This window comes from Poecilia reticulata, chromosome 11, assembly GCF_904066995.2.
Source record: "Poecilia reticulata chromosome 11, P_reticulata-male-v2, whole genome shotgun sequence".
Classification (NCBI taxonomy): domain Eukaryota; kingdom Metazoa; phylum Chordata; class Actinopteri; order Cyprinodontiformes; family Poeciliidae; genus Poecilia; species Poecilia reticulata.
The window spans coordinates 17,711,668-17,727,301 of NC_088840.1; the positions used below are offsets into that span (position 1 = coordinate 17,711,668).

Genomic DNA, 15,634 nt, shown 5'->3' on the forward strand with positions numbered 1-15,634 from the left:
TCCAAACCTTTAAATCACCAAAATTAAATTTAAGAATTTGAGAATTTCAAGCCCCAGTATGAACAGCATTAGTGTATAAATCGTAATGGACACAAAACAGTAAGAATATGGTCTAATTGTCCATCTTAGTGTACGTAAACATCTGATTTTGTAGTTTTTCTGCCTGGTCGTCTTTAGTGCTGCCGTGTCCTTGAATATGCTGAGTATCTACCTGGCCGTCTTGCTGCAGGTGGTGGTGCAGAATCTGAGAGTGGGGCTGTTGGTGCGGGGTCAGGATGTGCATGAAGGGGGCCGGAGCGTAGCCAGCGGCCGCCGGGGGGTTGATGGGCCCGCCGGTCCCCAGCGCCGAGGGGAGGCTGAAGGAAGCTGTTGGCGTCCCGGCATGGAAACCCTGCTTCTCAAATGACTGCGGGAAGAAGAAACCAAAAATCAGGAAAAATAAAAATAAAAAAAAAATAAAAAAATCAAGGCACTGCTGCTCGACTGCAGATATTGGTCATAACCTGCAGCTACCTGTGTCTTCGTGTAAACAGATCCTGAAATATCCGGCACTCCTGTGTTGCTTGATGTCACAGAAACTCCTGCAGAAAAAAAAAAAAAAAGAGAGAGACATTACAAACTTTATCCAGAATAGAGTGAGATCGTCTCCCATCAAAATAAACGACAACATGGTCCTTTACACATTTAAACAACAAGAAGGCAGTGACGGGGAATTAAAACGAAAATTACATGACAAATCCTCAGCATCTACATCTATGTTCTTGTCCATAGATGATTTCAGCAGATTTGCCTTTTCTGAGAGACAAAATAAGGAGGAACAGAAGTAAAGAAATTATGTTATAGTGAAAAATCCTGTGATGTTTTTGCAGCCATGTTTGCTCCAGCTAGACATTAGAAAACTGCTCACACCAACACTAAACGGGGTCAAAACACAAAAAGGAAAGAACCGTCTTCAGGCCAGAAGCTCGTAGATGTTAAAATGTGTCTGCCTTCAGTTCCACATGTTGGATAAAGAATAAAATAAAAAAAACTAGTTGTTCTTGTGAATGCAACCTATGGAGATCAGTAAGTGTCTAAAAACAGCATCTAAAGGCTTTAACTTTATTTGAAAATTCCAGTTCAAGAGGAGAAATTTTTTTTATTATTGTTGAAAAAGGAATAGTTGTTATCGTGTAAGGCTTTAGCAGAGTAGCTATCAGCAGTCACCATCTTACCTGTAGTAGATTTGAAAAGCACTCAGTTTAAATTATTATGAAGAAGCTTTCATGCAATAGGAAATACATTATTGGAAAATATGAACACTTTGAAAATGATAAATACTGTAAAAATCTTTTGGTAGTAAAGCAAAAATACTTTCAAAACAGCTTTAAGAAATTTATCTCTGCATTGGCTGGTCTAATAAGCAATAAATTGTATGACAATTTAGAATTAAAGGGTTAGTTTGTTGAGAGAGGTCAAATAATCCATTTTATTAAAGGTTTTGGTTTTTAGTGGTCGCTTTTTAAAAAATCATATATATATATCTTCCAGTTCCAGTGTCAAATTTTGGTTGCAAAGTTAAAGTTTATTAGTTTATGAGAAGAAAAACGTGAATTAAGCCAGTATCAATATACCACTTGAAAATGATTTCAAAACAATAATATTAACATTTATCAAAATCATTTCTTGGACAGTTTACTACCCAGCAAAATTTGACTTTAATGTAATTTTGCATGACAATTGTTGAGAGTTTTAAAATGCAACGATTGCACGTCTATAAACATGCAGTGACATTTTAGTAATAAACAGACTTACAGGTCTCAATGCTCAATTTAAATTTTAAAAGTTTACAGGAGAATGTTTACGTCACTCGATTACAAAAGTTGCAACAGATTGAGCCGTTTGTGGATCGACTTTAAAGTTTATTCGGCAGCTTGAGCCGACGGCATCGTCATAGCAACGAGGAGGAGGATTGAAACGTCAGCAGGGCAGCCTGGCTTGGATGTGAAGTGAGAGGCAGAAGTGGTGGGACTGTGATGTGCTTCAATGACAAAGACTTCTTTAATGAGTTCATCATTATAATTTTCAGCCATTGTTTACATCCAGATTCACTGCATCTGTCTGGGTTTTACTGGTGTAGAATTACGCTGCATGTCTCAGCACAATGACTTAAATGTTGGATCAAATTCAAACTGACCGTTCCGACTGCAGATGGATACGTATCCAAATCAGAACCGAATGTAAAGGTGGCACAGATCAGGATGGGGTCGTTCAGACTGCCGTGAAGCAGATTTGGGTCACATTTTCCTGTTGATTCATTGATCCTGACTGAACAGAACATGGATGTTTGAGTAAAGTTTTAATTTTTGTTGCCGGTAATAGAATACATTTCTAAACCAACAACACAGAAAACATTTGACCCACAAAGTTAGGAAATCGTACACATTTCTTTAAGGCAAATGTTTGAGCCTGTTTTCTACAATAATGTTCAATTTATGAACATTGTTTTAGCATCTTTCAAGTTGGAAAGAAAAAAAAGAAAAAACTACTTTCATCTTTGCCTGCAGTGGAAAAAGTTTGAACACAACTGGATTAAACTGAAACAAAGTTCAACAATGAATCTTAGCAGTTCAAGTTCAGGTCCATCATCACACCAGGCTTTCTGCATGCAATGTGTCACAGAAGATGCTCAGTAAAATAACAAAAGCAATGAGAAAACCCTCCTTAAACGCCGCGATTGGTCAAAACAGCTGCAAAGACGAAACATCCTCACATTCAAATCCACCAGACTCGGCCCAACAAATCCAAGAACCAGCGAGTTTTAAATCCAACCAGCAGGAGCCCAAAAGCTCAGACATGAAGTCCCTCTTCACCATTGACAGGAACAGGAAGCATCGAGTCGTTGTGATGCCCTCTGAGCAGCGATGAGGATGAAGAGCAAGCAAAACGGAAAACGGGACGGCACCGACCAGAGAAACTCATAATCAGCTGGGATTGTTTCAGCTCGTCGTATTTTAACTTCCTACGACGGGGCTGATGATGAGTTTCCCTGTGCAGAATTCAGGAAACGGGGGAGGGGGGAGGTAAAATAAGCTGGAAAAAGAGGCAAACTGACGGCAAATGTGGTGTGATGTTTGTCCGACGGGCAAAGCTCTCCAGCAATGAGGCAAAAAAATGAACAAGAGCGAAAGAAAACAGACGAGGGGGGGGAGAGGGATGGCTGGTGACACGAGGAGGAAGACTGAAGGAACAATTTTGTTGTTCTTTGCTTTAATTCGGCGTATGGCGTCACTCACCGACTCCAGGCCCGGTGACAGAGCTGGCTGGCTTGTTTTGTGCAGAAGCGGCAGCGGCCACGGCAGTGCCGTATCCGCCCTTACAGAAATCCCCACTCCCTGAAGCCTGGCCCACATCCTCATAGCCTGCAACAGTCAGACACACAGCCGCAGCCCACAGCGTTAGACACACCAGGCAGGGGGGCGGGGCGGGGCGGACCTGCGTCACAGCATTTGCAAGTAACTTCCAGGTCTGGGATCGTTAACTAGACGACAGGCTTCGCCAAAACGTTGCAATGCAGACGGTGCTCTAAAGAGTCTGGAGACCAACTCCAAAAACAAAGTCTTACCAAGTATTTTTACTTTAGTTTCTAATGCAAATGAGGCCGAAATGATTAACTGGTTACTGAAGGTAATCTAGAAATTAAGTAATTGTTAACTGGAGTAAAGGGATTCAAAAAAGGCAATTTGCTGAAAACAACATTCAGCTCTGGACAAACTTAAGAGCCGACTGCAGTGAAAACCTCCTGGTTGTTCCACCAAATAATGATTCCTGAACTCTTTCTGGGTTAAAACATTAGTATTGTTGTTTCTAAATGAATATTTGTTTTCTTTGCATTATTTGAGGTCTGAAAGCACTGCATCTTTGTTATTTTGACATTTTCTCATTTTCTGCTAATCAATACAAAATTTTTGCTTCTAATTTCAGAGACATGCCGTCAGTAGGTCATAGAATAAAAGAATAATGTTAATTTTGCTCAAACATAAACCTATAAAGAGTAAAATCAGAGAAACTGATCATTTAAAAAGGTATCTGTTTTTCCAGAGCAGTAATTAATCCAAACCTGGACGATGCATTAGGGTTGCACTGATTGATGTTTTTTGGATGATCTTTAAAAAAAAAAAAAAAAACCTGACCTGCCAAATTCAGATTTTGGCCGATACCAATTTTCTTTTTGTCTGAAATGTTGCTCAGTATAGCAAGAAAATTGATGAATTGGCAAAAGTGGGGTGAATATTGTCAACTATAAACGTGCAGACATGACCTGGACTTGGTGGCAAAGGTGATTTTTAGATCTTTGCAATAGTAGATAAGATCAGGGGATAAAATCAGCTTCACATGTGAAAAACAGCCGATCTCCCAAAACTAAGAAAATCGATAAAATCAGCTTGCCGATAAATCGGTGCAGCTGTACAATGTATGTGCATTTTGCATTTAAGATTAAAAACACTTTGGTCTGTAAATATATTTTAGCCAAAACTCCTCAAGTTGTATAACTTTAGCTTCACCAGGTTATAATGTTATTGCATTTAGGCAGTAAAATGTTTATTTTCTTACTTTAAAAAAAAGGAAATTAATTTCTTTATTTGCACCTTTAAATGTGTTTCTAATATTGCATAAAAAGGGCTTTTTAAGCGGCCAAAAGAAAAATCTGCATCCAATTAACTGCCAAAGTAATCAGTAAATTAATCAATTAATAAAATAAACGTTATTTCAAACTTACTAAGATATTTTCAGTAAGACAAAACTTACTAGCAACTCTTTTTTTTAGCAAAAAATATAAGCTTGTTTCAAGTCAACAATTACTTTGTTTTGATGAAAAATGATCAGTTTTACCGTTTGATTAATTTGTGGGAAAAATGTCCCGTTATAAGTAAAAAATAATCATCCAGTGGAATTAGTGGATTTTTTTTTTATCTTAAAAAAAAAAAGCTCCCATATTGAACTGAAAAATGACTTGTAAGTTCATTTTGACTTATTTCAATTGTACTAAGATATTTTCACTAGCAACTAGACAAAAAATACTTGGTAAGATTTTGTGTTTTTGCACCAGAGAGCCCGTCTAAACGGTCCAAATCAACGCCAACATCATTTGCAAATACTGTTTGACTCAAGTCTTGGGGAAGGAGGTGAGGGAAGTGAGGGGCAGGCAGGGTGTGTGTAGGAAGGGGGTTGAGAGTGAGTGTGAGTGGGGTAATAATGGCAGAAAGCAGCAGATGGTGCAGCTTAGAACGAATGGGTGATGTGCATGTGGTGGATGCAGAGAGTGGAAGAAGATAAAACTACAAAATCACTTCAGTGCTGGGGAGGAGAATGGACATGAACGTGTAACTCCTGAAAACCACGAGGAAAACAAACTGGAGAGAAACAAAAGAGCTAAAAAAGGAAACATGGAAAAATAAATATGGTAGTTTCACTTGTAGTTGTGTGCAAGAGATGTGATCAATGGCAAAGCCCGAAGAAAGACTCCAACTTGTAAAATGAGCAGAGCAAGCCATGGAAACAGCAGGAAACCAGTAACCTAACCCCTCTATGTGCTGCTGGTGCATTCACTTCCACTTCCAGCATGGTGGAAATTAGACCTTCATGTCATAACAGAGGTTTACATTTCTGGCAAAATCCTCAAGCATAAACATAAGTCGCTCAATTTTAGAAAAACTTAAAAAAAAAAAAAAAAAAAGGAACATCTCCAGCAATGACGACCGTCTTCACAACCAGAGAAATAAAACTTCTACACACACACACACATACAATGTTTACACTTGCAGATGCAGCCGAGTTCGGATGGCATGTGGATCCCACACCGACGGGGGATAAAAATCAAAGAGCGGACTGTGAGAACCGTGGTGGAGGTTTACAGAGCGGGATCCTCACCAGTGCTGTACCCATGGGAACCGTAGCCACTCGCTTGCTGAAAGGGCGTGGCGGATGCATTCACGCTGACACTCACGCCGTGTTGTTTCGAAGAGGTAGGAGCCACCTGAGCAAAAACCGAAGCGAGTTAGGATGAAATACGAAAAATAACCCGACAGAGCTGGGATTTTAGTCTTCATTTAGATTATCAAGAAATTATTTGGATAAATATTCAAACTTTTCATGTTTGCAAGAACCATTTTGCTCTTAGTCCAACTAAATAAAACTTTAGGACTGCAAATATTACATAATCTTCAGAAAAAAACAATTTTAATGCAAATCTACTATTGAAAATTTTTTCTCATGCGTAAAGAACTTTTATTTTTAGAATTGCAACTGGATGAATACATTTTCTTCTATGTTAACATTTGTGGAAAATGTTATAAAAAAATCCCTTAAAGTTTATATATTTGTACCAAATGTCTGTATGCTCTGAGCGCTTGAAATTGAAGTCAAAATCCTTGTTTGGAAACAGTTTAAGCTCAAACAGCTAATTCTGAAAAAAAAGCTAAGAATTTCCAACCCAATGGTAAAAAAAGACTACAATTATTCCATCAAAAACATCTGAAAAACTGCTGAACCTGCATGTTTATCATGTCTTTATTTAAATACATAACATTGCACCTTCAGTACTTTTTGCCAAAGTGGATGTAAACGCACATCATAATCGGATTAATTAATTTTGTGCCCGTACATAAACAATACCGTCACATTATCTAATCCAAATACATTTCAACCCAATCAAGGAATTTTGCACGTTTTAACAGAAGAAAGCATCAACATCAAAAACCTAAAAACGCAGGATTGCAACACAGGTACACAGATCTTCACTTCTGGAAACATGATCTGTGAACCGTTTGTGTAAATTAACACTGGTAAAACAGAAACACTTGTAAGAATGGGGCTGGCAGCATCATGCTGCAGGAGGAACTGGTGCACTTTGTAAAGTAGAAGTTATCACGAGGAAAGGGAACATCAAGCAGGAATGTTGGAGGAGGAAGTAAAAGCTCGGGCGCAGGTTTGTCCTACAAACAAACTGTAGCAGCGTTTCAATTACAAATGTGAGCAAAACTTTGTCAATGTTCTGGTAACGTTGAAAAAGCATAATTAAAAATAAGAAATGCCGTTTGAAAAAATACAAAAATAACCACACATGAATAAGTTTTGTTTACGCGGGGAAAAAACACATGATCTTCCTACCACTTCCTGTTGTCTTTGTCATTTTCGCCAGTAGCAACATCCTGTTGTTGAATTTATGACTAGTGTGATGCAAAAAAAGTGTTTCACTTGCAATTTTGTGAAATAGACTAGTTTCAATACAGCCCCCAAAAAATAAAATGAAATATCACACATGTGCAAAAACTAGTTTTTTTTCTAAATTTGTGTTTCCATTAAATGAGCTTAATTTCTTAATTCCAATTTTATGACCAATGGAAACGCAGCTCATGACTCCAAGCTTACAGCCAAAGTTTTTACGAAGCGGCTTAAGGACAACAAAGTCAACGTTCTGCAGAATTTGAAAAGGTTTACAACATTTATAAATACAAAAAACCAAAATATCTCGTTTTATCCTGAAGGTTTTCTTTCAGTCTTATTCTAAAAGATAAAAAACGATCATATTAGGACTTTCTCCTGCATCACGTCCTCAGCTGTCCTCGTTATGAATGTCAGTCAGTTTCTCATTTCTGCGCTCTGATAGGCCGATCAGTAGCCCTGAGATGATGTGAAGTTTCTCACCGGAAACATAGCAGGTCCGTACTGGAAGGTGTTGGGCAGGCCCGGCATGCCAGTGTAATACGGGAGGCTTGTGTAGCTGTAGCCGGGCGGCAGCGCCGGGTTGAGGAAGGGCTGCTGCGTGGTGTGGTGCGTCTGGGTCTGATTCTGTTGCGTCTGAGCTAATGTGGTGGCTGGAGCCGGGGACGATGCGTCGCCACGACCGAACTTCGACAAGTCGCCTGAAAACGGGACAAGAAGAAAAGATGAGCGCTGTGGAAAACAATCAACACCCAGGACTAGATAAACATTCGCAAATTATCCCAAAATAAAACTGAGAAAACATTACAGATGTTCAAACTGTTTATCATTAATCATGATGAATTTCTTATGACAACAATAATTCAAAGCTAATGATGTTTAAAACTGTCAGGATTTTTATTTTTAACTATTTTCTCCACTGTTTGTTCAATGAAAGCATCAATAAATGTCAAAATATGATTAAAACCAGTTACCATGTGCAGCTTAATGATATAAATCACAGTTCTCTATGCGACTGGTGTCTTAAAGAAGTAGATTACAAACAAACGTTTTTCAAGAGCAGTATTTGCATTTCTGGGGAAATAACTGCTGTGACATACAGAAGCAGCCTTAAAAATAAGTGATAAATATGTTTTATCGTCACCTTTATCATTATCACAATAAAATTTCAAGTCCATATCGCCCACGCCTACTTCAGACTCGTTTCTCAGGCACAGCAGAGTAAATCTGTAAATCTAATCTGTCTGAAGATGAAAACATCTCCACCAGCTTCGTTTCTTTTTCTTCTAGTATTTTTATGGTGAAGAATTTACTGGTTTTATTAATGGCTACAAAACAAAAGTACTTGTGCAACAGCCTTGAACCTGATGCAGCCACAAACACAGTTTGGAGGCAGATTATATGAATTGAAGTGCAAAAAAAACAACAAAAAAAAGGCAACATGATGAGAATAAAGTGTTGGTTTAGCATCAGAATATGAGAAGCTAGAAGTGGAGCCTCCTGCACAATGAACAAGAATCAAACAAGAGGTTTCTGAATGGCAAACAAACAACAAAACACTTGTGTTTTCCAGCAGCCATTGTGTACAATGAGGTAAAAACCAGCTGAGTAAACGTGCTGGAGTTTTGCTGGGTAACAGGGCTTGGCTGGGGTCCCCTTTTAATCTGGAGGTTTTTGATACAGCACATTTTCCAGACACCAAAAAAAAACATTAACTTATTGCCAAAAAATGGCTGGATGATGTTTTTAGCACTTAGGTTGTTTTTTTTAGAAGCAATATAAAACCAAATGAAGTACAAAAACAAGCAAAAATGTGAATTTTGCATCATAACTTCTCAACTCGGTTCTTCAAAGTGGACTCACCAGAGTACGGGTTGCTTGTCAGACTGCCCTCTCTGCCTGTCAGCGCCGTTGTTGGAGTGGCAAATGGAATGCTATAATAATCCTAGAAAAAAAAAGAAGAAGAAGAAACATTAATAACCCAAAAGATAAGCCACCAGTACAGCGGTGTGTGGGATTGAGCTGTTTTTTCAGCAGCTAAGTGCTGCTCTGGAGAGGAAACTCACCAATGGTATTCTTGTTTGCAGCATTTGTAGGTCATCGTAGCCATACACCTGAGGCTGAGATGAAGTGAGAAATTGTCAGAAAATGCAGGAATGTGAAGAGCTAACATAAAAGTTAAGATAAAATTATTTTGAGGCTCACTGGGTAGGCATGCAGTAGTCCTGGAGCCATGATGTACGGGTTGGGCAGTAGAGGGGGCACACCAGGTGGCAGGTTTGGAGGTGCTTTCCCTGCACACACACAACAATTTAAATAAGGGAGTAAATACAACTAAACACCGTTATTAAAAGAAAAACAATTTCCTGATTGTTTACAGTGTGTGGCTGCAACTAAAGACCATATTAGTAAATCAGGATTTTATTTTTAAATGGAATGTTCTGCAGATCTTTCATGCAACCATTTAAGATTTTTCACCCATTAGAAATACATTGAGAAAATGCAAATACACAATTTAATTCCTCTTATAAAATGACAAACCATTTAACTGCCTAAAATGGCAATAACAAAAGTATTTTTACTGAAAATGGCTGCAAACAGATGCAAAATTAACAAAAAACCCCTGCACAACCAACAAAAAAAACAAAACAGAAAGTGGTTTCTGAATGGCAAGTCAACAACAAAACACTATTTTCCAGCAGCCATTGTGCAGCGCATATAGTGGTAAAACCAGCTGACTAAATGTGCTGGAGCTCCGCGTGGGGTTGCTAGGTAACGGCACAGTGACTTAATCGGCTGGTTTTTGAAACGGCTCATTTTCCAGACACTAAAAAAAAAAAAAGATCTTATTGGGTATCATGTTTTTTTTTTTTTAACCACTTGGGTTGTTTTTAGAAGCAGTCGAGACCCAAATGGACAAACAGAAACGTGAGAAAATGTGAATTTTGCATAATCGGTTTAAAGAGTCGGATGATAAATGCAGTGTGTATTTCTGACTTGTCGCCCGACCTGAGGAAGCTGCAGAGCTGCGTGTGGAAGAAGTGGCCGAAGAGGGAACGGTCGAGGACGTCGAAGAGACCAAGATGGAGGCGGGGGCCACCGTTGGCGCGCCCATGGAGGCAGCATTGAGGCCCATGGCCAGACTGCTGACGGGACCTTGGCCCGAGGGAGTCAAGACAGTGGCAGGGCCCACCGAGGAGCCCTGAGGGACTCCGAGCGACGCCTGCGCTGCAGCCATGGAGGAAGAGGAGGGGGGGACAGATGATGACGGCACGGCTGAGACAGAGGAGGTGAAGGACGAGTGCAGGCTCAAGTCGCCGTCTACGTTGGGGTGCTGCTGAGAGAGAAGGAGGATGTACTTAAGACTGATGAGATTACACATCCATTAGTGCGAATCTGCATCTAATGCGTCCATCTGCAGCCACAGGAAGCACTGAAAAAGCTGTTAGCAACTTTGAACCGCAGCACAAAACGGAGCAAGAGACGCACATCTACAATTAGTGGCTCTTACTGCAGGAAAATCGAGACGAGCGTTTAAAGAGCTCACCAGTAAGCTTGAGTTTGATGTTCGCACTGAAGACGGAGCCAGACTGTTCTGTTGCGATGGATGAGAGCTGTGGAGATAAAACCGGCTGGTTCAGAGAATCTGTCGGTTCTCACAACGGCCTGGATGCACATTTGAACTTCAGCTCACTTGTTGTGCTGAGGAGGGGGAATGGAGCTTGGTGGGAGATCTTCGTTGTGCCCGAGAGCGCCGAGGTTCGACTGGCTGGCGGTCAACAAGGAGGCGGGGCCAGAGCCGCCGTCTGCCAGAGCCGCCATGCTGGAGACGGATGAAGGCGTGACTGAATCCGAACCCGGCTTCACTGACACCGCAGGGCCTGGAGTGGGACAGAAATTAAATGATTTGCTTTAAGATGCTCACACTGCGAAGATAATTTCACCTGATCAGGGTTTCGTCTTATTGCCGTGAAGTGAAAATTTAGAATCCAATTAAGAAAAATATAACTTTCCACTAATGTTTCTCTGACCTATGTGAACTGAGTTAACTACTGAAATTCCTGATTTGAAGCCAAACCTAAACATTTTTAATAATAATAATAAAAAAAAAACTAAACAAATGAACATATTTGACTTTATTTACGTAAAGAACGTTTAAGAAGCTTGAATGTTCAACTTAAAATTTCTCCAGACGTGTTTATTTACCACCTCATATTATATATTTTATAGTTTTGTTTTTGTATTTTTCAAAGAAATGCAGCAACAAAGGTAAATAGAATAAGCAACTAATAAACAAATGTACATATTTAAGAGGTGAAATAGAAACCAAGACTTATTCAAGATATTTTACATAAATGATTCATTCAAGAGCTTCAGAAGTCAATCAGAAATCCTGCTGCTACTTTTCAGAATAAGACAAAAAAAACAAACTTACCTTCAGACTGACTAGTTTGTATTGAACTGAAGCCATTCTGAAATAATAAAAAATAAAAATTATTAAAATGAGATCACTGGTTTGATCAAATTATGCATTAATCAAATTTGAAAAGGTATTCTAATCTAAAATGTTACATTTTAATGAGCTGCAAGTAGAAAATCATCAAACTGAAATGTTTGAAAATATCAGTCTGTGTGTAGCTAATCTATGCTTCACTGACTGAATTTAGTTAATAAAATAAGCATATTTTTAAACAATATTCTAATCTCATCAATGATAAAAATGAAAATGTAAGCCTTTTGACAAAACAGAACCAATTTAAAATAAAAGTTGCACACAATCAATAGAAATAAAAAATAAATAAAATGAGAATGAAATCAAAGTGGATAAAAATATTGAAAATTTAAGGTAAAAATTAAGAGCTGCAGCAGCTTCACCTTGGGCTGCAGGTCCTTTTGAGGAGAGGATGAGACCGACGGGGGATAGCGGCGCGTTTGAGGCGCTCTCTGATCGTACATTTCCATCTGGCCGGCGTTCGACAGAGCGGGAGTCGATTCGCTGCAAATCAGAGTGAAATTATCCACCAATTAAAAAATCACAACATTACTTTTTTTTGGTTTGACGTTGATTAGATCAATTAAAATGACAGAAAATAAACATATGTTTGGTGATGCCTTAATAGAATTTCAATAGAAAGACTCAATAAAAACAGACGTTTTCCAACTCGGTCCTAAAAAACACATTTTAAGACGTTTTTTTATTCCTATATCTACACAAGGTGGCATCAGAAGCCACAAATATAAATAGCATTTTTAACTTTTTTTTGCATCAACCCATCGATGTGTTGAGACAGGAAACCTTTTCCAGCATTGGGCTCCAGAGGTTACCGACCTGCTGGGACTCGTGTAGAGGCTGTTCTGAACTTGGCTGCCCGGCGTCGTGGTGGCAGGGGTGGACTCGTACTCTTGCAGAACCGGTTCTGATCCAAACTGCAGCGCTCCGAACTGAAGATTGAGCCCTGAAATGTCTGTGGAGCCGGGCATTTCGACGGCCATCGCTGGAATCTGAGAGAGAGCAGAGGAAGAGGAACATCAGGGAGGAACTGGAATAAAACGATCTTAACGATGCTCAACATGACACTTATAAATGAGAAGGAAAAAATGCAATTGTTGCATCAAACCAATGCCTATATCATGTGTCAAACTTGACTTGACACAAAAACCATATCTTGACACATAAGATATGGTTTTTGACACTTATGTGTCAAAAACCATATCTTTTTATGTGGCCCTCTAAGTTCTGGACTAAACACTACATGTGCCTAAGTATTATTTTATCAATCATTTTAATGCAGTTTCTCCTAATTATATCAATCAGTCCCTTCAAATTCTTGTGAATTGTTGTGGAAATGTATGCAAAAATCAACAAATCTCTAAATTTCCTTTGCATTAATACATAGTGAGTTTATTACAGATTTTCTCCAAAATTGTTAACTTTTTTACTGTTCTAAAAACCTGCCTCAGCTTTAATTGATGTCAGATTATAGTTCATGATCTATACAGCGAGCTATAAAAAGTTGCATTTATCGTCATAAATAAGCATAAATATTGCAAATATTTCCAAATTAGTACCACAAACACTTTTATTTTAATTGCAATAAACAATCAAGACAATTGTGAAATCCCAGAGGGACTGAGTAGATGTTAAATATTATTTAATTTTAAGAATTCATTCATAATTTAAACAGTCAATCAATTTATTCTGGCACAACCGGCCCTTTAAGAGCATTCATGATCTTGATTTAGCCCCCAAAAATTTATTTGACACATTTTTTATAGGGCCATTGTAAATCTTGTTAAATCATTGAATGAACTCAACACATTCAAGGACGTATTTTCAAGGTAAATTTTCAAACTTTTCCAGCACCTCACTTTTGAGATAAAAACACAAATGAACTAAAAAGAAAAGTTTAAATTTACGACTATAGGACTTCATTTATTACTGTTTAAATAAAAACATTAGATATTACCTTAGTGGAAATAGAAGTTCTCTTCTTCTGCTGTTTGAGTTTATGTTGCTGTAAAGGCAGTGGACTGGAGCCCTGGGCGTCTGAGGAACTCGGGGAGACCTGCTGGCCCAGAGAGGGGACGGCGGCCATTTTGGGAAGAGAGGACGCAGGCGGTGGCACCGCATGCGGTGAAGATGTGGTTTGTTGCGGTAAGGAGGAGGAGACGGAGGAAGGAGGAGGCAGCCCTTTGTCCTGCAGGAAAACGTCCAACATGGACGAGGTTGGGGTGGCAGTTTGGTAGGGCTGCCGCTTCGTAAAGGGTGTGTGGATCCCAGATTCTGACTGAGTTTTCATCTCTGCACAACAGTGAGGGTGAAAATGAAAGGGTTAAAATCAGAAAATACTTTAAATCTGACTTTTATTTAAATTAAGGAGAAGTAAAGCTTAGTTTGATCCTCACCATATTGCCCCAGAGTGGAGGCGTTGTTGTCCCAGGATGAAGGCGCCGTGTTGGGAGGTCCAGCCTGGGAGTGCTGTGCTGCCAGCTGGGCCAGCGCCTGGGCGGTCTTGTACTGCTCCAGGAACTGGGAACCAGTAGTTCCTGTGCTGCCTCCTTTAGGGTCTCCCACATCCCCGAATCCCTTACCCAGCATGCTGGCCTGCAGTGTATAAAGGCAATAAAATCAGGTTGTTACATTACTGTTAATATGTTACACCTGGTGTCCAAAGTGTGGCCCGGGGGCCATTTGTGGCCCTTGAAATGATTCTTGAACGGTCCCCCAACCACAAGTCAAGACTTGTAAAATTTGGCCGACCATTTCGGAAACAACTGACGACATCAAGAAAATGTGCTTTTCTGTTAATAAGTTAACAGCCTGAAGCCTTTTTAAAATGTTTTGGCTCTTTAAGGATTTACAATTTTTATCAAACTTTTGCAACAAACTAATTTTTGCATTTTTAGTTTAATGAATGTTGTGGCACCTGGGTAGTTTTGGCAGTTTTGGTCCAAAACTACCCAAAACTGCCAGAAAGGGCAGTTTTGGGCATTGTGTCTAGATCCACTGATCTAGACACAATGCAGGCGTCCTCGTTGTTTTTGCATGTTGCATAATTAAGTTCTAAACATTAACCAGCAGTCTAATGCTGCATCATTCACACCAGCCCTGCTTAGTCTGCTTCTTTAATCGAACTCAGATGTGGACCAAAGAAAAGCTTTTTTAAAAAAAACAAAAAAAACAAAAGGGACTCTGGTCTGCCTAAGATCCAAGTTTCAAACTCTTTTGCGGTTCGGGTGCATTTGTGGATGCTGCTCCAAATGCAGGAAGTGAATTATGATGCAGGGCATTCTGGGTGAAAACAACCAAATGAATGTGCCGTTGTAAAGTTAGCAGGAGAAAAACCTTGTGGTCTTTTTCTAAAGACAAATGAGAAACCCTACAACTGCTAAAATCTGACACCACTCCATTTTCGTTTACATTTTCTCTCATAGGAAGTTGCGCCATTTTCTCTTGGGAAGATTTTTGTGCCGCTTCCATCAGTGACTCTTGGTCCAGCGCCACCACAGGCAAGAGGGGGATACAGGTTTGTCCAATTAATTTCTATGGTTTGACAGTGCAGTGTGAAAGCGAGCCACACCTGTTGAAAATGTCATAAATGTTGTAATTTTGTTCCCCTATCAACTACCGGACTATCAGGTGTGAAAACAGCCTGAGACATCGGGGGTCCTACGGCCGTCCAAATGTTGATCACTGCAGGGTTTTCATCAGAGCCTCACCATGCTGTGCTGGGAGTACGGGGCGCTGGAGGATGTCTGGGAAAGTGGCCCCCCTTGCTTGGAGTTGCTAAAAACCAGAGACTGTGGCAGAGAGGAGGGCTGGGCGGCCTCTTTGGGGGCGTTTTCTGTCTCTGAGGATGAAGATGGGGGAGTCTTCCCCAGCAGCACCGCAAGGTCAATCCTGCAGCAGGTGAAAAAATATGCTTAAAGC

The 15,634-nt window shown here is 39.7% G+C and overlaps 1 protein-coding gene across 5 annotated transcripts in view; it reads right to left on the minus strand.

Moving 5' to 3' along the window:
* Window positions 1–15,634, minus strand: part of ubap2l (ubiquitin associated protein 2-like) — a 34,368-nt gene that overhangs the window by 3,660 nt on the left and 15,074 nt on the right. For 2 of the 5 annotated variants that reach the window (XM_008422524.3, XM_008422525.3), the window contains exons 12-28: window positions 15,424–15,604; window positions 14,110–14,308; window positions 13,671–14,005; window positions 12,533–12,705; window positions 12,079–12,199; window positions 11,639–11,675; window positions 10,898–11,084; window positions 10,751–10,817; window positions 10,213–10,540; window positions 9,409–9,497; window positions 9,270–9,323; window positions 9,067–9,148; window positions 7,687–7,904; window positions 5,911–6,016; window positions 3,276–3,401; window positions 514–581; window positions 212–406 (exon numbers count right to left, since the gene is read on the minus strand). In XM_008422524.3, the coding sequence (XP_008420746.1) occupies window positions 212–406; window positions 514–581; window positions 3,276–3,401; window positions 5,911–6,016; window positions 7,687–7,904; window positions 9,067–9,148; window positions 9,270–9,323; window positions 9,409–9,497; window positions 10,213–10,540; window positions 10,751–10,817; window positions 10,898–11,084; window positions 11,639–11,675; window positions 12,079–12,199; window positions 12,533–12,705; window positions 13,671–14,005; window positions 14,110–14,308; window positions 15,424–15,604 (2,566 nt within the window). The remainder of the gene's footprint in view (window positions 1–211; window positions 407–513; window positions 582–3,275; window positions 3,402–5,910; window positions 6,017–7,686; window positions 7,905–9,066; window positions 9,149–9,269; window positions 9,324–9,408; window positions 9,498–10,212; window positions 10,541–10,750; window positions 10,818–10,897; window positions 11,085–11,638; window positions 11,676–12,078; window positions 12,200–12,532; window positions 12,706–13,670; window positions 14,006–14,109; window positions 14,309–15,423; window positions 15,605–15,634) is intronic. The other 3 variants (XM_017307595.2, XM_008422526.3, XM_017307596.2) reach the window with 3 other exon arrangements.